Source organism: Megascapheus bottae, chromosome 16, assembly GCF_031878675.1.
Source record: "Megascapheus bottae isolate mThoBot1 chromosome 16, mThoBot2.hap1, whole genome shotgun sequence".
Lineage (NCBI taxonomy): Eukaryota > Metazoa > Chordata > Mammalia > Rodentia > Geomyidae > Megascapheus > Megascapheus bottae.
In genome coordinates, this window is record NC_143524.1 from 53289145 (window position 1) to 53312503 (window position 23359).

The 23359-nt window shown below is 36.3% G+C and overlaps 1 protein-coding gene across 12 annotated transcripts in view; it reads right to left on the minus strand.

The window, feature by feature from the left end:
• Positions 1-23359, minus strand: part of Dlg2 (discs large MAGUK scaffold protein 2) — a 1918473-nt gene that overhangs the window by 1520058 nt on the left and 375056 nt on the right. For all 12 annotated transcript variants that reach the window (XM_090348516.1, XM_090348525.1, XM_090348524.1 and 9 more), the window contains one exon: positions 15620-15694. In XM_090348516.1, the coding sequence (XP_090204642.1) occupies positions 15620-15694 (75 nt within the window). The remainder of the gene's footprint in view (positions 1-15619; positions 15695-23359) is intronic.

The following is a 23359-nucleotide window of genomic DNA, read 5'->3' on the forward strand; positions in this document are numbered from 1 at the left end:
GGCTATAGAAGGCAATGTATTTCCCTAGGCTGGGAGACAAAGGCTAGAAAATGGCTAATTTTCTATTAACTCAAAATTTATATGAGCTGTTCTTACATTTTGTTTAATATTTTGTCCTTTTGAAAGGTTTAATGTTATATGATTTGATTGAATTAATAGTTCAGGTTTAGCAACATAATTTAAGAAAAGCTACTCATTTAAAAATGAACCTTCAGAATAAGTACTCTGGTCAAGAAGATTGAGGAACCAGCTCTCAACATCATTGCAAATCATGAGAAAGTAATGAGCAATGTCTTGGAGTTTTATAGGTCTCTACTAAATTCAATGCACACAAGAAACTCAAAGAGATTAAGACATTTCTCAGTTTTATAAAGGGCAGAGGCAGAATTTTAGCTCAAAGTTCATTCTTACTCAAGTGTGTTGCAAGTAGTATAACCAAGAATAAAATCAAAGAACCCTAATGCTCTGGCCTAGTGACAGAAAGTCTTATATTCCTTCCTACAGCCCAGTTTCCTTGCCAGACTCTGTCCTCATGCAAAGATACAGGGATATATTAGACTCTGTTGGGTTCTCATAGGTCTTCCTACAGACCTCAAATTTTCAGTGTCATAAAACTTCAGTGCTGTGTATACTTTAGAAAACTGCTTTAGGACAATGATTTTGTATTTGTGTATATTACATTTTAGCCCAGAATGCATTTTTTGCTTCCAGCTTATAGAGTTCAACTCTTTAATGAAAATGCTGACATAACATAAGGAATAATGATGTATGACCAAATCCACTGCAGAAATATGCTGATTCTATACACAGCATCTTTTGAGGGAGTATTTATAAGAGTTATTTAATTAAGTCAGGGATGTTAAATTATGAAAACATTTTACTTCACTGACATGCGATGTATAATAGTCATCAAGATCAATTAGCATTTTGCTTTATTTCCCACAGGTTGATTTAGCCCATGCAGACCTGAGTGGTATTCATTTTTTTAATTAAATGTTTGTTTTGAATCGGTTGAAAATATATGGGTCAGCAAAAGAAATATTCAAATGTTTGTATATGTTTTTCCACATTGCAGTATTGGAAAAGTAGTTGCCATACAAATCTGTCCCTTTTCTGCCCACTCCCCTTATGTTCAAGCTTGGAGCTTTGATTAGATGCATTTGTTGTACCTTTGTTTGCTGATGCTGGAGCATCGTGCCATTAATCTAGCCTGGGAGGGGCTGCTTTTTTGAGGCAGGCTTGGGACCAGGTCGGCTAGTGCCCATCAGGAACTCCTTGAGGAAGTACAGTTAATTAATGTTGCATTTCTGTGTCGAGTGCTATGAAAAGTTTACTTTAGGCCAGACTTTGTCCAAATATTTCATATAATTCCACAGTGGCCTGGGGTAGCTTGGGGCTGCTCTGAGAAATTTGACATTGACTCTTTCTCTGCATAGGTACCAAGAAACTGGCTGCTGCTACAGATATGGCCTTATGGAATCTCTTCTCTGACAAGACTACCTAAGGCTAAATCTAACAAGACAAGTCTGAGCAGAGCATGAGCACAAAACATAGGACCGCACCAAAACTCAGAAAAGGAAGCAGGGACAAGACAGTTTATACTTGCTTTATATAACTCAGGTAATAGCTCCTTAATATTTTCCTGCTTATAATTATAAAAATCACAAGGAATAAATCACTGTCAATGCTTCTAAACACTTCGACTAAGAGTACACTTCCATTCATTTATATAGCCTTTCATCTCAATTCTGATGCTATGATATACCAAGGCCTTGGTTATTGTAGGGAAAGATTCTTTAAGGAAAAATTTGCAATGTAAGCCTTTAAGTGGAGTTATTCACTTGTGAGAGCAGTCATTTATTTTTCTACATCTGTAGCTGAGTCTATGAATACCAAACACAAAGCACTTGATGGTGTCTATGTTTGTTCCACAGAGATGTAATAACACCATATAAAAGCTAAGACAATAGTTAAAGAGAAGCACCTGGATGAGAGTACATAAAACAGCAATTCACTTCATTGTAAGGAAAGTGCTCCATTGTAATTGCACTGGACTTAGTACTCCCAAACTAAAACAATCATGTTTGCAAATTCTTTTTCAACACTCAGAGCTGCACCTCATTCTTCCACAACACTTTGCAGAAAATCAAGTAGCCCAAACAAATACAGAAATTGTTCTGAGTTTATAAAAGTCTTTCAAAGACATATGATCTGTAAGACAAATCACTAGCAAGGAGGAGGAGGAAGAGATTCAAATCTTTATGCATTTTCCCCCTAAGTTTATTTTTAATAAGCTAAAACTTCATTTTAAAATTTACCTTACATGGGGCCGGGAGTTTGGCCTAGTGGTAGAGTGCTTGTCTAGCATGCACGAAGACCCAGGTTCAATCCCTCGGTACCACATACATAGAAAAAAGCCGGAAGTGGTGCTGAGGCTCAAGTGGTAGAGCTCTAGCCTTGAGAAAGTCCAAGGACAGTGCTCAGGCCCTTAGCTCAAGTCCCGGACTGGCAAAAATAAAATTACCTTACACTATTTGAGGTAAGTTAAGGATATACAAGAGATATTTAATTAAGTCATGAATATTAAATTTTGTGAAATTTAATATGAATAAATGTGGGCTAAGCTCTCAGAACCTTCTTTGTTCAAATGCCTTTGAGAGTCAACATACATCTTAAACTGTAACCACAATATTAATTTCTTCATTGCTGATAAATGTCATAATACTAACATAATTAGTGTATATTGACCAGGTATAATCTGCCAGAAACTGAGTTAAGTATATGTATCTCTAACCTCTATAGTTTATATTTATTGTTATTTTTCTTTCACAAAGAAAAAGTTTTTTTTAAAAAAAAGGAATGGGCAAACTCGAATGGCTCATACCAGAAATTCTAGCTACTCGGGAGGCTGAGACCTGAGAATCACAGTTAGCCAAACTGAACAAATAAGATCTAAACCAACTAAACAGGCATATTTTAAGTAATGAAATAGAAATGGCAATAAGAGACCTCCCATCCAAGAAAAGCCTAGGACCTAATGGATTCACAGATGAATTCTATAAGGCCTTCAAAGCAGAGTTCAAAGAAATACCCCGCAAACTGTTCAATGAAATTGAAGGGGAGGACTCTTTTCCAAACTCATTCTATGAAGCCAGCATAACCTTCATTCCAAAGCTAGACAGGGACTCCAAGAACTATAGACCCATTTCTTTGATGAACATTGCTGCAAAACTTCTCAACAAAATACTGGCCAATCATCTTCAACAACTCAAAAAAACATTATATACTATGATCAAACAGGATTCATCACAGGAATGCAAGGCTGGTTCAACATATGCAAGTCAATTAATATAATTTATCACATTAACAGTAGCAAAGACAGGAATCACATGATTAACTCAATAGATGGAGAAAAAGCATTTGACAAGATCCAACACCCCTTTCTGCTAAAAGCTCTGGAGAAACTAGGAATCCATGGAACATTCCTCAGTATAATAAAGGCTGTGTATGACAAACCCACAGCTAGCTAAAAGCTAAAGCCATTTCCTCTAAAATCAGGAATAAGACAAGGATGTTCACTCTCTCCACTCCTCTTTAATATATTATTGGAATTCTTAGTCAGAGCAATAAGGCAAGAAGCAAATATAAAAGGGATCCAATTAGGGAAAGAAGAAATGAAACTTTCCCTCTTTGCAGATGACATGGTTCTGTATTTAAAGATCCCTACAGATTCCACTCCCAAGTTACTTGAGCTGATTCAAAACTTTGGCAAGGTGGCAGGGTATAAAATTACCCCCCCCCCCAAATCAATGGCTTTCTTGTACACCAACAGTGAGAAGAGCAAGGCAGGAATCAGGAAAGCAATCCCTTCTGCAATACCCTCAAAAAATACTTCGAAAATTAACTTAAGTATGTAAAGGAACTTTATGATGAAAACTTTAAAAACCTAAGAAAGGAAATTAAAGCAGAACTGAGAAAATGGAAAAAGTTCCAAAGCTCCTGGATTAGAAGAACTAACATTGTGAAAATGACAATCCTGACAAGGGCTATCTACAAATTCAAAGCAATACCCATCGATATCCCAATGTCATTCTTTAAGGAAATAGAGGAAACAATCCAAAAATTCTCAGGGAATAATAAAAGACCCTGTATAGCAAAAACAATCCTTAGCAGAAAGAACAGTGATGGAGAAATATTAATACCAAATTTTAGACTCTATTACAAATCTATAGTAATCAAATGAGCTTGGTACTTGTCCAACAAGTACCATTGATCCTGAGGATCAATGGAACAGAATTGAAGACCCAGGAATCAAACCACCAACCTATGGCCATCTAATCTTTGATAAGGGAGCCAAAGAATAGGATAGAAGAAAGACAGCCTCTTCAACAAATTGTGCTGGCAGAATTGGTTAAGCACCTGTAGAAACTAAAGTTGAATCCTTCTATGTCATCCTGTACCAGAATTAATTCCAAATGGATGAAAGACCCTAAGGTAAAAGGAGATACCCTGAAAACTTTACAAAAAGGAATAGGAGATACACTAGGACAGGACTCATTGGCACAGGTTGAAACGTTCTTAATAAAGACTCAGAAACACAAATCCAAGTTTGGACAAATGGGACTACATTTAATTGCAGAGCTTCTGTATGGCAAAGGACATAGCTAGCAAGCTAAATAGAAAGCCCACAAAGTGGGAGAAGATCTTCACTAGCCATACAACAGACAAGGGCCTCATATCTAAAATATACCTACAGGTAGAAAAATTGAATCTCTCCAAAACAAATCCTCAAAGAAACAACCATCCCATTAAAAGGTAGGATAAAGACTGAGAGACTTCTCTGAATAGGAAATAAAAATGGCTTGTAGACACATGAAGAAATGCTCAACATCTCTGGCCAAAAAACCACAAATCAAAACAACTTTGAGATTCTACCTCACTCCTGTTAAAATGGCCATTATCAAGAAATCTAGTAACAACAGACCATGGGGGGATGTGACCAAGAGGGATCACCACTACACTGTTGCAGGAAGTATAAACTCCTTCAACCACTTTGGAAAGCAGTATGGCGGTTCCTCAAAAGACTAAACAGAGCTCCCCAATGACCCAGCAATTCCACTCCTTGGCGTTTATTCAAATGTCCAGAAACAAGGACATACTAAAGCCACTAGCACAATGATGTTCACTGCAGCATTATTGACCATAGTTAAGATTATGGAACCAATTCAGATGTCCTTCAGTAGATGAATGGATCAAGAAGATGTGGTACACAATGGAATTCTATGCTATCATTAGAAAGAATGACTTCACCCCATTGGTAAGAAAATGGAAAAAATGTGGGAAAAATTATATTAAATGAAGTAAGACAGATACAAAGGAGCCTAGGCCCCATAGTTTCCTTCGTTTGTATTAATTTAGTACACATCTAGGTGTCTCCTAGCAGAGGATCACCATATCTCAAAGCTATGCACTAAGGTCATATAGAATGAGATGAAATGAAATGAACTCTAGGAAATGGAAACAAGAGGTTTACCTTTGTGATTGTTGTTCTTAATGTATTGTTATTTCTTCTTTTTTTTTCCCCTTATGATTATCTCACATGGTTACTGTATCTGAATGTTATTGGGTATATTGTATACATTTGTTTCTTTGAAATAGGGACGGGAAGAAGGGGAACAAGATGATTGGGAGGGGTTGGGGAGTGGAAACTGAAACAAAAACATAAGTTGGGGTATCAATGTGTGAGAAGTAATGCACCTACTACCTGATGAATGTAACTTTAACCCCAATAATAAAATTAAAAAAACAAAAAAGAATCCCAGTTAGAAGACAACCAGGGGAGAAAAAGTCGCTATGAGACTATCTTCAATTAATCCCTCAAAACCCCAAAGTGGCCACTGTGGCACATGCAGTATAGTGCTAGCCCTGAGCACAGTGAGGCTCAGGGACAGCACCCAGGCCCTGAGTTCAAGCCCCATAACTGACCAAAAAAAGTAATGAAAGACTAATACATGTAATAACATTGATTTACCTAGAACACAAACAGTCAATGAAAGCTACCAGTCACTATAACTAAACTGCTTATTAAATAATTCCCTTGATGGAAAATGGCTAGAACAGGAAACGTCTGCAGAAAGTAGACCACTGGTTGTTGTGGGATGAGGGAGAATGGGTGAAGGATTTCTGCTAATCAGTATACATTTGGACAGTCATAAAAATGTTCTAAAATTAATTGTAGTGGCTAGTTTTATAACTGTGGATGAAATAAATGACTGAATTGTGCTCTTTAAATGGTGGACTTACCACATCTATAAATTACCTCAGCAAAAATGAAGAGAATTGAAAAAGAAAGCACTGATGAGAAACAATAGCAACAAACAAACAGGATGGGAAGAATGTCATAAATATCTTTGGCTGAAAAACTAAGAGAGAGGAGGAACGAAGGAAGGAAAGGAATGAAGGGCATAGTAGGTGCACGCTTATGTGACTTCTGTTCGCTATATATTTTGATGTGTGCTCACTCGGAATGCCCTTTAATCATTCTAAGGAACCAGTATCCCTCAATTAACATTTTTAGTTTCCTTTCTGGATCAGTGTGACTAGGGAGGAAACTGGTGTAAGAGTAAGGTTCCAGGAATGCCAAAAAAGAAAAAGAACTAGTATCCTTTGCATCAATCTCATCTTCCTCATATTTCCCCTAACTTAGAGCCCTTGACTACAGCAAAACTGGGACTACAGCCATCCTAACGACTCACATTTCTTCAAGTACACCATGCTTTTTCTAGGATAATTTCCTCTGGATTCTTTTCAATTCCCATAGCCACCATTCATATGGCTAGACACACTCAAGTCCAGTGCCCAACAATTTAAGAGCCTGTGCTCTACAATTTTCTGTAATTTTGTAAAACTATGCTCCTCTGATAATGTTCTGACTCTTCATTCTGTAAGAAGACTGCTGATAGTATGAAAACATTGTCTTAAAAAGTAAAAACAGTTATCCACTCTTTGGGAATACAATATCCCTTCAAAGCCATCGTGGGTATAATTGTCTAGGATTAGAGTTAGCCTGGTAGGTGCAGTCTTCACAGGAACTCTGGAATCATCTGGAAAGCACACACAGCCTATGTTAGGTATTTCTGAATGCCATGGTCTGTGAATATTTATGTAGATTGTACCTAAAATTATGTAACACGATGAACACTGAAGAAAACATGACAAAGAGGAACTTTAAGAGAGCCTTTAGAACACACGCAGACTAGCTTACACATTACATTAACTGGTTTCAATTAGAGTGGATGATCCTGACCGTGTACAACATGAAGCCATCTGAGAGAACATGCTGAAACAATTAACACTTTAAAAGAACATCTTCTCCGGTTTCTATAAGGAGCATCTGTTTTATTGATTTCTCATAAAAGAGAAAAATTGCTTTCATAATCTAGAAACACATAATAGGAAAATGTGAAAATATTCTGAATCAACCTGGCCCTGAATCCCTGTTCATATTACTCAGATCACAAACATTTTGTTACTATGACATTCTTTTTCTCTGCATACAAGAGAGTGAAGTTTCCTTCTCAAGAGTTACCCAGTTTCTGCTTTCAAAATGCTAACTGTTGTGTATTAATTCCTAGACCCCTTTCTTGTCCTTTATATGAAATAAAGGCCTCCTCAATAAATCTGAATATGTAGCCCTATATTAACTGCGAGTTCTGGCTTGTTTTTATGGTTTTCTCAACAATTAATCCTTCCCTATTGCCTTCCTTCTAGAAAGACTGGTCCTCTTTCAAGTACTGTTGCTAGGATTAGCTATGTATTAATTTATGTAAATCTTAAAATAGCCTGTGATGAGACAGCCATTGCAGTACATTGAGCTCCACAGAGACAGTGCAGGGGCAAGTGAGAGCCAGACGGGCACCGAGTGACTCTGTGCCTGGCGGAGGAAAAACTAAACATGGGCAAAGGAGATTCTAAGAAGCCGAGAGGCAAAATGTCATCATATGCATTCTTTGGGCAAACTTGCTGGGAGGAGCACAAGAAGAAGTTAACTTTTCAGAGTTTTCTAAGAAGTGCTCAGAGAGGTGGAAGACTATGTCTGCTCAAGAGAAAGGGAAATTTGAAAACATGGCCAAGGCGGACAAGGCTCGTTATGAAAGAGAAATGAAAACCTACATCTCTCCTAAAGGGGAAACAAAAAAGAAGTTCAAGGATCCCAATACACCCAAGAGGCCTCCTTCGGCCTCCTTCGGCCTTCTTCCTGTTCTGTTCTGAATATCGCCCTAAAATCAAAGGGGAGCATCCTGGCCTGTCTATTGGTGATGTTGCAAAAAAACTGAGAGAGATGTGGAACAACACTGCTCAGATGACGAGCAGCCCGAGAAGGCTGCTAAGCTGAAGGAAAAATACGGAACTAAAGGAAAGCCTGATGCAGCAAAAAAGGGGGTTGTGAAGGCTGAAAAGAGCAAGAAAAAGAAGGAAGAGGAGGAAGATGAGGAAGATGAAGAGGATGAGGAAGAAGAGGAAGAGGATGATGATGAATAAGTTGGTTCTAGCAGTTTTTTTTCTTCTCTATAAAGCATTTAATCCCCCTGTACACAACTCACTCCTTTTAAAGAAAAAAAAATGAAATATAAGGCTGTGTAAGATTTGTTTTTAAACTGTACAGTGTCTTTTTTTTGTATAGTTAACACACTACCAAATGTGTCTTTAGATAGCCCTGTCCTGGTGGTCTTTTCAACAGCCACTAACCTTGCCTGGTACAATAAGGGGGTTGTAAATTGGCATGGAAATTTAAAGCAGGTTCTTGTTGGTGCACAGCACAAATTAGTTATATATGGGGACGATAGTTTTTTCATCTTCAGTTGTCTGACGCAGCTTATACGAAATAATTGTTGTTCTGTTAACTACCACTCTGTAATTGCAAAAAAAAAAAAGTTGCAACTGTTTTGTTGACATTCTGAATGCTTCTAAGTAAATACAATTTTTTTATTAGTATTGTTGTCCTTTCCATAGGTCTGGAATTTTTTGTCTTGAGGGGAAACTAGTCTTTTGCTTTTGCCCATTTTGGATCACCAGAATTATACTGCAGTGTTTTATCTTTTCATCTATTAGCTGATAAACTTGTCTCCATACCCTATAGGTCATAGTGGGGGTAATAAAAGTTAAATTGGGGACATTTTCATCCATAACTGAAACTAAAATCTCTCATCAAGTTTCACATGGCCCACTTACATTTTACAAAGTGAATAATCAGTTCTATTCACAGCATGGGATTATTAGAATTAAACAATTTGAAAGTCTGTCCTTGAAGGACTTATGGAAAACTATAATCTTCACAGAAGGACTCTGTTCTTTAACTCCCATTACCATGTAATGGCAGTTACATTTTGCAGTACCCCCCTGAAAGAAGACCTGAGAATGTACACCCAAAAGCGTGAGCTTAAAATGCAAGATTTTTTTTGTTGTTGACATTAGTCCCAGGGAAAGTAGTGGCTGTATATGCCCTTTTGCATTTATCTTAAATATGGACTACTCAGGAAACTTTGAGACTCTCTTAAAAGTACTTTAAACTAATTCGACCAGTTTTTGTTTTTGTTTTTTAATTATGCCACATTTAAAATAGGTTATATTTTCCTATGTTGTGGTTTTTCCCGTTCTAAATCAAAGACAAACTTTGCATTGTAGGGCAAATTACCCAATTTGTTTGAAATTTTTCCCCAGACTTATCCATTAGAGTCATGTTTATCTGCTTAGAAGTTTAGGGAACAATTTGGCAATTTTGTGGTTTTTTGAGATAATGCTTCTCTTAAAGTGCCAGTGTTTTAAAATAGCGTTCTTGTCATTTTACCTGCTTTTGTGATGGAGTGCTGTTTTGTTATAATTTGGATTCTTTCCATTTGCATTTGTTAATGTAATTTTAGGAGGAATACTGAACATTTGAATCCTGGATGATACTAATAAATTAATAATTGCAAAAAAATAGCCTGTGATGAGCCTTAATTCATAGAGCTACATTGTTCAAGGTCATCCAGCTAAGTGGAAGAAATCTTAATTTGAAAACTTGTACCTCTAACTCAAATATTGCATTATTTGTCTTCCATACTAAGGCAAGTTTCTGAAATTTCATAGCTCTTTGTACATACCATTATTATAGAATGCACTACTAAGTATAATTAATATTTATATTAAGTTTCTCATTAACTATTGAGTAATCCGAGGGCCAGTTACAACTCACAACATGTGTTCAATAAAAGCTTCTAGAATGAGTAAGAAACTTGATATACCCAGAGTGGAGGCTTCTAATTTGCAAATGTTTACGTGAACTTTAGGAGTATTTCACATATTTAGGGAGAAATGGTTATCATATAATAATACATGTCTGTAACATATTATTTAATAGCTTATTACTACATATCAATATGTAGACTTAACAATATTTTTTCAAGTTCCATAACAGCAGAGACTTCACATTTTTTGTATGGGAGATCGTGGGGCTTGAACTCTGGCCTGGGCACTGTCTCTGAGCTCTTCAGCTTAAGACTATCGCCATACCCCTGGGCCTGGGTGCTGTCCCTGAGCTCTTCAGCTCAAGGCTACCTCCCTACCCTGAGCCACAGCCTCATTTCCCATTTTCTAGTGATTAATTGAAGAATAGAGTCTCTCAGCTCTGCATTGCCTGGGCTGGGCTGGCCTGGAACCCCAGTCCTCATATCTCAGCCACCTGAGTAGCTAGGATTACAGGCGTGAGCCACCACGCCTGGCAGCGACTTCATATTTAACCTAGCTCTTAACACCTCCGTTCATAGCATTAATTTATTTCTAAGATATGCAAATGTGTGGAGAAATAAATTATTCTAGTCAAAGCATGTATATTTACATATTATATGTGTAATCAATAAAATCGGATTAGAGCCATCTCTAAGGTTTCTAGGGTATTCCTTAAATTGTTCAAGTGCATGTATATCCCATAGCCATTCTTGGGAATGTAGAGAGCTATTTTCCTACCTTGAAATGCAGTAGCCAGCCACCCCACACTTTACAGTGAGGTCTAATGTGCTTTTTAGGGAGGATTTTTATAGTGTTATTATTTCAATTATTTTTAGGTAATTGTACAAAGAGGTTTCAATTCAACATAGCATTTTTGAGAACATCATAACCAAAATCATCTCATTCCATCACCCAAACTCTCCCAACCTCTCCTATCTGTTCAATTTATCTAGTTCAAATTTTCACTTAGATACATTGAAAATTATGGTTGTATTCACCCACTTTCTTTCCATTCATATGTTCCCTTCCCCCTGCCCATCAAAAAACATATGCTTCAGATTCCTGGTATTCATCTTGTTAGTTATTCCAAGATTTATACCATTTCACACCTCCCCAACATATACCATACTTTAAAAATCATGATTTGTGTATGATCCTGAATGTTTTCATACATCTTTATAAATTAGATCTAATTTCCACATATGAATGAAAGCATGAACCTTTTGTCTCTCTGAGCCTAATTTACTTTAATATACACACTACACACACACACACACACACACACACACACACACACACACAATTTCTAAGTGCCAGCAGCCAATTCTTAGTCTAGTTCACTCCACATTCAAAAATCTACCTATTTTTTCCCTGAGTTTCAGAACCTACGGGCCTTTTCTCAATTTGATTCCAAGTAGTAAAGACTCAAATAACTCCGGTGGCCATATTCATGGTCATACAAATCAATGAAGCATAAAAACCAATTAAATTTCAAGTGCAGGAGTAAGGAACGGTATCATTTCCATACTTAATGAGAGATAAATAGCCACACTGTGTACAATGAAAGACATTTCATTTACAGTTATTCAGGAAGTATAAGTATGTATGTCTCTATGCAATTATTGAAAGTGCAATTTCTTTTCAGTATCATCTCCAATCTGTAAATTATAGTCCTGATAAAAAGGGAAACATTTTTTTAAATATCCTTTATTACCCTTACTTTATAGGTGTGAGGCCCAAGCAAAAGAACATCCAAGATGGGAATGAACCAATACTAGCAGAATCCATTTTCAAGACAGGCATTTGCAAAGCAATTTAAAGAAAGACAACTTCTTAGAAAAGATAGTGGTAAATGTTCTGCCTTTTAAATGAATTTTGGGCAAATGCACATCTGAAGACCAAGATTTTTTTTTAACAAAAGGTAATAAAGTCCAACTATAACCACTATAGAACAAAACACTAAAGAACAAAATAAGGTAGGTTGAAAGGAGAGAGTCAACTCTATTTCTTATGCATGTAAGAATGTATAGATTTATTTATAACCTTATTCTGTCTTGAAGGAATTGAGAGAGTAGAGACATTTTCATAACATATGAAGTTATGGTTTTCATTATTTTCTGAGAGATGGGAATATGAAAATTAATGCTAGGATGACTTTATATATGGTATGCAGCTTTTGTTATGTAAATATGTACATGCTAACTACCTACCTTTCTCAATCTAGGTTGAAAATAAAGCCATTATCAAATTATTATTTGGTCATTTCTTATGCGTTCAAGTCTTATAAACAGTCAAGTATTTGGAATAAGCTATAATAAATTATCAAAATCCCAGTTTTCAGGGATTAGCCTCAACGAAGAGTAGTGTCTCAATTTATGGAGTCTATCTGAGTACATAAGTTGATTATTTTTCTTTTTCTGTTTGCTTGCTGATGTAAAGAACACACAACTAAATAGTGTGAAGGAAGAGTAATTTATTTATCGATGGTTATCAGGATCTAGTCATAGAATCAAAAATTTCAGTTAGTAAAACAGCATTTCTAAAGCCTACCAAAAGTCAAATTAAAAAATATATATCTTCATTCATGAAACTGATGACGACTAATTCATTCAGTATGTCTCTGGTACAAATTTTCAGTTTCTGGAACCAATACATGTATCTATACTAGTATCAGATTTATAAGCCTGGATTCACAATGGCCAAGAAGTCTCATGTAGTCTAACAATGGCACTGGGAGCCTGTATCAGTGGCTAGAGAGTAACTGCCCGAGGAGTAAATAACTATGCATCATACAGACACTCCAGAAAGTATTTTCCCCTGGCAGGTGAAAGGAAATGAGAAGAAACAATTTCTGATGCTATCACTTGACCATTTAATTTGAGATTCGGATTTTAATGCTAGCATATGTGATTTGTCATCTTCAGGAGGAATCTTAAGTGTACTGTGCTACCTCTGTTTAGTGATGCAGATGCTATAATAGGTATCTCCAATCCAGGTCGCTACAGATTTCAAAGAGTTCTCTTTGAGATAATGAAGTAATAATTAAGGGTGCCAAAGATGATTCTAATCATTCATCTACTTACACTGACTAAGTAAGTACGTTGTCAAGGTCATTTTATTTTGGCTGAAAGTCCTAAATGTAAGAGCGCATCAGCTAAAATCAATTATCTTATTGTCACTACATATGGATCTATTTAATTTTGTTTACAAACCAAAAACACTGCCGATGTTCTTGGTCATATCAATAGCAATTTGTATAGTGTAAGACATAATTTAATCCATTTTTTTTCTAGTTTGAAAACAAAATTTCAAAATCCACATTCTGTGATACTCTGTCAGAGGAAAAGTATAGATGGGCAAATCTACAATCAAATATTGCTCAATATGCAACTATTCAGAAAAATGTATGTGAAAGATGTTCATTTTGACAATACAAATCAAACTCCTCAGTATCCCATTTACAGAAATTCTTTGCAAGTTATCCTGAATCAGAAATGGAAGTACCATCTAAGAAGGTCAAATAGGATTAGTATTCTCTGCAAAAAAAAAGAGAGACTATTTATAATGTGTGATTGTTGTCCTTAATGTACTATATTATCTCTCATCTCTTTTGCTGTCCCTTGGTTAAAGTATTTTACTTTGTTTTCTGATATATTGTATATATGTTTATTTGGTTATTTGAAATAGAATAGGGAAGGGGGGAAATCAAGATGAGGGGCAGGGGTGAGGGGAGGGAAATGGGGACCAAGACATGAGAAAGGGTATCAATGTTTATGAAGTAATGTACCTTCTATCTGGCTAATATAATGTAACCCTTCTATAAATTACAATAATACATATCTGAAAAAAGTTAACATTAGGCTGGAATTTTATCTAACAAATATATTCATTTTAGTAATGAAAATGAGACTATAAAACAATCCAGAAATCCACACTCAAATCACTAAAAATGAAATCAACATAACAAAGATTCAAAATTAAGCTTTTAGTCATATCATTCCTACCATTTGCAGGACTTTACACGACATATGTACACTATGACCCTAAACAGCCAATGACTTCCTTGGAAAAATAAAACTATAGGTCAGTAATAACAGGGTGATATCTTCTGGGAGACAATAAGTAGAGAAATTAATAAAGAAATAAAATTATTAAAATGCATCCTTTCTCTGGCATAAGCAAAGTCCCTTATCACATACTCCCCTCTGGCCATCTGCTCACAAAAGTGTGACATTTTCATTCAAGTCCTTGGCAAGTGTAGAATGCCTCTGCTCTGCAGGATTCCCTCCAAAAGTTAGCAGCAGCATCTCTTTCAGTAAAGAGATAAACCTCCTCCTTCCACAGATAAACCAAAAGCAAGGAAGGGGTTTTCACATGATCTGAATGAAAAGTAGCCTCCTCTTAGCCCACTTTCTTAGAACATAGTCGGAAGTCCTACCACAGCAATCCAGCTGCACTGAACTGCAACTTGTACCTGGAGAATAGATGTAGCTCCACACATAGCTTTTGCAGTGCCTGCAGGGAGGGTCAAATGAGGAGAATGCCCTAAAAGTACCTTTCTAATTTCAGGTCCCTATCTCACACATACATTATTTCCTGACAGGCAAATTGTCAGTTATAGCACATACAATTCCCAGGAGAAACATTGTCATCTATATCAAGCAATGCATATTCAAGAGGATATCATACAAATCAGCCCTTTTTCTTCATTTACTTCACACCACAGCCCAGCAGAATGGGGGAGGGGGCAAAAAGAAGATAAGGTATATCCACCATCGATTGTATCCTGTGAACATGATATTGTATTCTTATTTCCTTTGAAGTCCCCCAGCTGTGACACAAGGATAATGACACAGTACTTGTTTATTTCTAAAGCACTTGAAAACTCACTTGTAGAAGGTAACACACAAACAGAGAGACTATTATTATACCAGGAAGTCTTGAAAATTGCAAGTCCGTTTACTCACTGCTATTAAGCAGTCCACAGAACAATGACAGAAAAGAAAGCAGCCTTCTCTAAGACATCTAAAATCAAATATTGCTGAATATGTAGCTATCCAGAGAAATATGCGCAAATATATTCATTTTAATGACCATCAAAATCTAACGCATCAATAACCCATTTAGAGAAATCCTTTACAAGTTATCCTGACTCTGAAAAAATGCACAGACTCCCTAATCACAATAATTTTCTTACAACACACAGCTTTCTGAAAAGACATTTTTCTCCTTGCAAAAGGTTTGTCCTAGACCAGAATTTCCGTCAATATTCTAATTCATCCCAGTAACATTTTCCCAACATATAAAACATTTCTGTTTAATCTGGACAAAAATATTGGAATAATCAACTTACAGTACAGTGGTGGACGGGCATCCAGGCAGGAGCTTCCACTGCACAATTCTGGGCTGGGCATTTTCCTTGGTTTTGCTGAAAATAAGGGAAAATGAAGTTATATCCTCTGCATTATGTTCAGTAACATATACTAGCTGACACACTTATAGATATGTATTTTGCCATATTTACAAGTATTTCAGGAGCTTTTGAGAATCCTTTTTGGTATAGTACTGCAGAAAACTAGAGACATAGTACATTATCCTCTTTATTAGTGCTGTTACTATGTGTCTAAGGACTAAAATTCGCATTACCTTTTTTAACCAGTTGTTTTCCAGGCCCAAAAGTAAACACAGGAGAGCTCTCCTAACCCAGAGGCTGAACTGCTTTTCTTTTCTTCAGTCTTCTAGATAATACCAATACATTCTGTACCTTTCTAAGCAATTATATTGACTCAAAGTAGGAAAAATTTATTTGTCTTGCATTCCAACAGATATTTAATGACAATGCTTCTCTCAAGGGCATTTCATAAAATTCCAGAATATAGAGCTAAAAGGAGGTAGATCATTAGAGGCCTTTCTTGTCACATCAGAAAAAGAGGTACTGAGAAATGAAACACAGTCAAGATTTGACATTCTAAGCCATTTCCAGACTCTTCTGTTTTTCATATTTAGAGAATACTTTATTAGTTTCTGTAATCAAACCCACATAGTCTTCTTTCTATAATAGTAATTTATCTAGTTAACCTTTATAATTTCTGTAAATTCACTTCTAATTTGTCTTTAAAAAAGGAATCAAACCAGGTGCGAATCCTAGCTACCCAGGAGACTGATATCTGAGGACTGTGGTTCAAAGACAGCCCAAACATTATAATACATGAGACTCTTATCTCCAATTAACCACCAAAAAGCCAGAAGTGGCGCTTAAGTGATAGAGCTCTCATCTTGAGCTGAAGAGCTCAGGGCAGTGTCTAGGCCCAGAGTTCAGATACTTAGATGTGATTTACTGAGCCACTAAATTTATCAAAAATTGTGATGCTCCATTATATTATTAGTTCCCCAAATAAATATTGACAAAAGGGTATTCAGTTCATTGTACAAGGGAGAAAACTTATTTAAATAAACAATCTCCCTATAACCTACCCTGCTTTCTATAATGGGATTATAGCAAGAATCTGATAAGCCTGCTACCTATGCACGCTTGTTCTTGTACTAGAAACTACTTCTATTATTATTTCCTATTTGTTTAATGGGGCTTAAGGCATGTCATCATTCAATCTGATTTCATTTGATCAATCATCCTAACACAGATGAGTTAACTGAATGAAATATTGAATTCAATGCACCTATCCTAACAGAGGTGTGGGTGCTTTCTAGAGCAATCTGTATTTGGGTAATCTATTTTTTAAGGCATCACTAAGCCTTGGAGAGCTATATGAATGATTGTGGATAAATTCACCATAAAAGTAAACTTAGATCATCAATCTGTATGTTCACTTTTCTTAGTGAAATCGAAATAAAGCATGCAGAGCCAGCGCTGTGCATCAAGTATACTGGACAGTATTTAGATGACCAGAATGTCAAGCTAAGTATGGCCATGCTCTTGCTGTCATGAGATGCCTTTGGTGGTCATATCTGTGAGAAAAGTAATTGTCTTGTGTAACTCAAAAAATGTTATTTATGATAATATAGATTCATTTCAGTTCATTATCACATTTTATGAGGATGGATGGTAATGAGAATGACCTAAGAATTTTTTTTCTTTTTTTATAAGTGAGAATAAACCTTTTGAAACTTGAAGGCAATAATTAGGATGTTAGTTATTATTTTTAATTTACTATTAGTGGTGGTCTCCTTTGATATAGTTCCTAATTACTATTCCTATTAGTAATAATAAGCTTATATACAGATATTCCAGATATAGTATAGCATATTTGTATAAAGAACATTTTAAAGATAAATATTCAATAAAATATCTTGCTTAAGAAAGGGAATATAAATACTTAGAAAATATGATGGTTGCAAATGATGGTTGCAAATTTGAAATTCTATAGATCCATAGCATGGCATAAAGAATGGGTGGAGATTTGTGTAAATATTGCTCTTGTTCTGTTATGTCAATTTTGATACCAAGGGTTTCCTACTGGTATTTTATGCCAGCAAATGAATAATATAATTACATAAGCCCAGAAAAATAAAAGGGTCTACTGAATACAGATGACACATGAACAAAATTATATATTTAATGTGTAATGTATTGCCATTAAAAATGTAAGCTTGTAAAAAAAATAGGGCCATGGTAATCAGTGTCATCTTCCCCATTTACTTATGGATGAAGCTTTGATCATGCCACATCTATACTTTAAACCTCAGTATTTTTATCTATAAAATGAAGAGCTGTATTAGTTGAACAATCCAGAGTAGGGAGAGGAAATGTCGAATTTACTTATGAATCTGTGCCAAACTTCTTGTTCCTCCCTGTAACTTAATGTTCCCTGTCTTTAAGGGATTTACCCTCAGCTAAGAGCCTCCTTAACTGTTACAGTCTTAGAACACCAATCAGAAATGGTGTACCTTTGTGAGCTGGAGTGATAGCAGAAAACCACTAGATGATCTAAAAGATTCTTCCATTAAACCCAGAGCTTAAATTTCATCCACCACTCCACTACACTTGTAAAGAAGAAAAGCTCTCTCTAACATCAAGGGAATTTCTGTAAGAGGTATAGAGGTAAAAGGATTAAAAATTCTCTTTTCCCCTACTAGAAGCCTTCGTTCTCCCCTGGCGTTTGTTTTTAAACACTTAATGTGTGCACTGTGGCTTGCCAGAGTTGTGAGGTAGCTCCTACTTAACAGATGCATCCCCAGCCTTAGAAGGCCAGCTAGAAGCAATAGCACACTGTGGCAATAGACACTGTGTGCCTCTAGGTTAATTTGTAAGCCACTATCAAAGGAGAACATTAAAACTCTTTCCAAGGTCAATTTGGCTTTCCAAGCACAGACTTGATGAATTCTTCTGAAAATAGAGTTTCCTTTTTCCCTTCTTTCCATTCATTTGTTCACGATGTTTATCCCCATGCAGTAGCTTCTTGACAACAACCTGTCAGAACACTAATCTTTAAAAACCATGTCCTCCAGAGGAAAAGGTACCAATGGGTTTTGGCTTTTTACAAACACACAGGTTATCTTCAAGTATCTCGTCTTCCTTTATTATCTTTGTCTAACTTTAACAACTGGACAGATTTTATCCTTTACCATGAAAATTAGTCAAATACCCTGACTACACCTCAGACTGATTATATAATATGTAAGTATGGAGAATTTGAATAGTGATTGTACATTCAACAAATAAGGCTCCAAATACTTTTCAACCTATCTCATCCCCAGAAAAATGTCTACAAATGAGCTTTTATTTCTTATAGTGCTTGGGGGATTATAAATGGTTGTAAAGACATTTTGTTATTTGGTCTTTAGAAAAACTCTGTGTGTGGAACGATGAGATCTGATTCATTTAAAGTAAATGTCGAGCTGGTCGCTGGTGGCTCATGTCTGTAACCCTAGCTACTCAGGAGGCTAAGATCTGAGGATCGCAGTTCAATGCCATCCAGTGCAGGAAAGTCCTGACCTTCTTATCTCCAATTAACCACCAGAAAGCTGTAAATGACACTTCGGCTCAAAACCTTTAGTGAAAAGCTCAGGGACAGTGCCCAGGCCCTGAGTTCAAGCCCTGTGAATGACAAAAAAAGGTAAATGTTGACCTAAATGTTCTATTCAAAGTAGCATGTTCTCCCCAAAGAATGAAAACATGCTGTTGTTATAACATTCAAAATAAAATGATTTTAATAATAAGGTCTTATTCTGGGTTGGAAAATTTCATTCATAGTGCTTTATATAGATACATTCACTTGTTTACTTATCTTTTACTTGTCAAACATGTAATACTTGAGGTTACTGTAATATATATCATATATATGTCATCAATCACATGTATATATGAGATAAAAATTTGAATTCCTGCTATTCAAAAGCTTTCAAGCTTTTGAAAGATAGAATATAATAAACTAATTTAAAACAGAGTTAAAAATTAACATTCATTGAGCAATTACAATATGACAATTACTGTGCTCAGAATAGAGGTAGATATATCAAGAAACAATAGTGTTTGTCTGAGAAGTTCAGTCTAAGGGAAAAAATAAACTAGTAATTGCATAGTTACAAAGTAATATTATTGATAAGGAGTTAATAAAATCTGACAAGGGCAGAAAGCAGGCATGAAAGGATCTACATCTGATCCTATAAAACACTCAAGGGGTTCTCAGCAGTTTCTTTGGATCAACACTTCAGCTATCTTTATCTTTTTAGATTTGCTCAAATGTTAAGTATGAAGAAACAGAGGTCAAAATATAGTGCCCAAAACATATAACAAAGTGTTTTCTTGCACAACAGAACTATAATATTTAATAATATGTGTAAGTGAACTGTGAGTATAAAGTAATTTGAAATTTAATAAGTAATTACAAAGAATTCTTATAAGCAGTAATATGTGAGTGAATTCTTGTTATTAAAATTATTAGGACAAAATTTAAATTATTAGGACACTTTTTCAGATTCAACAGTTGAACTTTTTTTTGTATGGCACTGGGCTTGAATTCAGGGTCTGGACACTGTCCCTGAGCTCTTTTGCCCAAGGATAGCACTCTATCACTTGGGCCACAGTGCCACTTCCTATTTTGTTTTTTGGTCAGTTCTGGGGATTGGACTCAGAGCCTGGGCACCATCCTTGGGCTTTCTCTAGGTTGGTGCTCTACCACATGATCCATAGCACTACTTCTGGCTTTTTCTGTGTATGTGGTACTGAGGAATTGAACCCAGCATTTCATACATGCTAGGCAAGCACTCTACCAGTAGGCCACACTCCTGGCCCAGTCTTCCTATTTTTGAGAGGTTAATTGGAGATAAGAGTTTCCTGGAGACTTTTCTGCCTGGGCTGCTTCAAAATGTGATCCTCAGACCTCAACCTCCAGAGTAGCTAGAGCCTGACTGGTTGAAGGAATTTTTTTAAATATGATAAACTCCAAACACTGCTCTCAAAATTACTGTTTGTATTACTATAGAATATGTACATAGAAATATATAATGTACATACATACACAAATGTTTTGTGCAAATAGATAAATATTGCATAAATAATTCCTTCAGAAATAAAGGCTTTCATCCAATTAGCTTTCTAACTAACCTAAAAGTTGCACAACATGGAAGCAAAAAGATATAGAAAAATTAAAAATCAAATTTTACTAGATAAAACTACAATATAGGCAAAAAATGACACATGAAAAGTCCTAACACCCCAGGATTTGATGAAGATAAATTCCAAAGGAGTTATCAGACCAAATATATAATTGTCACATGAAGCAACTAGAAACCAGTGTCAGTGGTGATTTGTTGGCACGGGCAAATTTCATCTCTTCCCGGAGTGAGGTGGGAAGGTCAGGAAAAGACTGGTTTCTGAAACAGAGACAGTGCACCTCAAGAAGAGAAGTGGAGAATTCAACTGAAGACCAAAGGCATGGAAGCTATGGTGCCTAATTTTATCCAGCTGGGTAGCAGTTAAGATGTGGTCTGAAACTGAGGCTTCTTCCCACTCAAAATGGATTGGCCTGGGAGGCTACTTAAGTGCAGGAAGGTAGATACCTGTGCCTTTGGTCCTCTTTGCCTAGTTCAGACTTGATAGTGGGAATAGACTCCATAAGGATGTAGAATCACTACCTCAATCCCATATATGAACCACTGATCCAGGGTGGACACTTGAGGCAAGGGGTGTGGTCCAGGATATTCTTCAGGCCTGCTTCCCTAGGATAGTAACCTCATCTCCACGGTTCAGGATGAGGAATTTTTCAGAAGTATTGGTAGTGAGCATAGTCTAGTTTTTGCCTATGGAGTTTTTGATTTTGCCTATCTGCTTTTTGTCCTAATGGAGCATATACACAAGATTACTTGATTAGAGATTTATCAAAGGGAGAAGATATCTTATAAAAGAGGCCAAAGTCTTATTTATTTTTCACTAAAAATTAGTATAAATAGCACAACTGGCCCTTTCCTAGAGAGAAATATGTTTCTTAGCTTTAGAAAGCCTGTGTCTGGAATCTGACTTTACTGAGAAGTTTAGCCAGGGAGATAATATGAGTTATTGACTCAGGAAGGTACTTCATGGGAGTCAGCTTTTGTGTTCACAATTGAAGGCAAAAGATACATTATGGAACATGTTGACTGTTAGGACAAGTATCAATGTAGGTTGGGCCACTATAAAACCTTGAGCAACAGAAAGGCGTCAACAACTAGATGCTGGTGGCTCACGCCTGTCATCCTACCTACTCAGGATTGCGGTGTGAAGCCAGATGGGGCAAGAAAATCTCAGACTCTTATCTCCAATAAACCTTGTGGATAAAGCCAGAGGGGACATTTTGGCTTTTTTCCATATATTTTTATTGTAATTAATAGAAGGGTTACATTATAGTCACCAGATAGAAGGTGCATTACTTCACAAACATTGAAACCCTTTCTCATGTCTTGGTCCCCATTCCCCCCCCCCTCATCTTATTTTCCCCCCTTCCCTATCCTATTTCAAATAACCAAATATGCATATAACCAATATATCAGATAACAAGGTGAAATACTGTAACAATATGAGATAACCAAGGGACAGCAAAAGAGATGAGAGATAACATAGTACATTAAGGACAACAATCACACATTATATGGCTTTTGTCTCTATATCTGGGAGGTCCTTTCATTTAGCGTCATGCTATATGGATGGCCTTATGTATCTAGATTTTGTTTTATTATAAATCTCTGCTAGAAAAGTGCAAGGTTTCTACTGATTAGGACAAATGAGGCAAACCATTGAGCCTATGTTACTTCACTTAATAGGATTTTTTTCTAAGTCTGTCCATTTCTTTACAAATGGGGCAATGTCATTCTTTCTGACAGCAGCATAGAATTCCACTGTGTATGAATACCACATCTTGTTGATCCATTCATCAATTAAGGGGCATCTGGGTTGGCTAGGTATCTTTCCTATGGTAAAGAGTGCTGCAATGAAAATTGTTGTGCTAGTGGCTTTAGTATGTCCTTGTTTCTGGATGGTTGGGTAAATGCCAAGTAGTGGAATTGCTGGGTCATAAAGGAGCTCTATGTTTAGTCTTTTGAGGAACTGCCATACTGCTTGCCATAGTGGTTGAACAAGTTTGCACTCCCACCAACAGTGTAGTAGTGATTCCTCCTGGCCACATCCCCTCCAGCATCTGTTGTTATTAGATTTCTTGATCATGGCCATTCTCACTGGAATGAGGAAAAATCTTAGTGTTGTTTTGATTTGTATTTCTTTTATGTCCAGAGATGTCGAGCATTTCTTCCTGTGTCTATAGGCTATTCTTATTTCTTCTTCAGAGAAGATTCTCTCAAAGTCCATGGCCCATCTTTTAATGGGATAGTTGTTTCTTTGGAGATTAGTTTTGGAGTGATTCAATTTTTTTGAGCTGTTGATATATTTTAGATATGAGGCCTTTGTCTGTAGTATGGTTAGTGAAGATCTTCTCCCACTCTGTAGGCTTTCTAGTTAATTTGCTAGCTATGTCCTTTGCCATACAGAAGCTCTGCAGTTTAATTCAGTCCCACTTATCCAGACTTTCAGAGGGGACATTTTGGCCCAAGTAGTAGAGTGGTAGCGTTGAGCTCAGAGGCTCAAAGAATTCAAGCCCCAGGACAG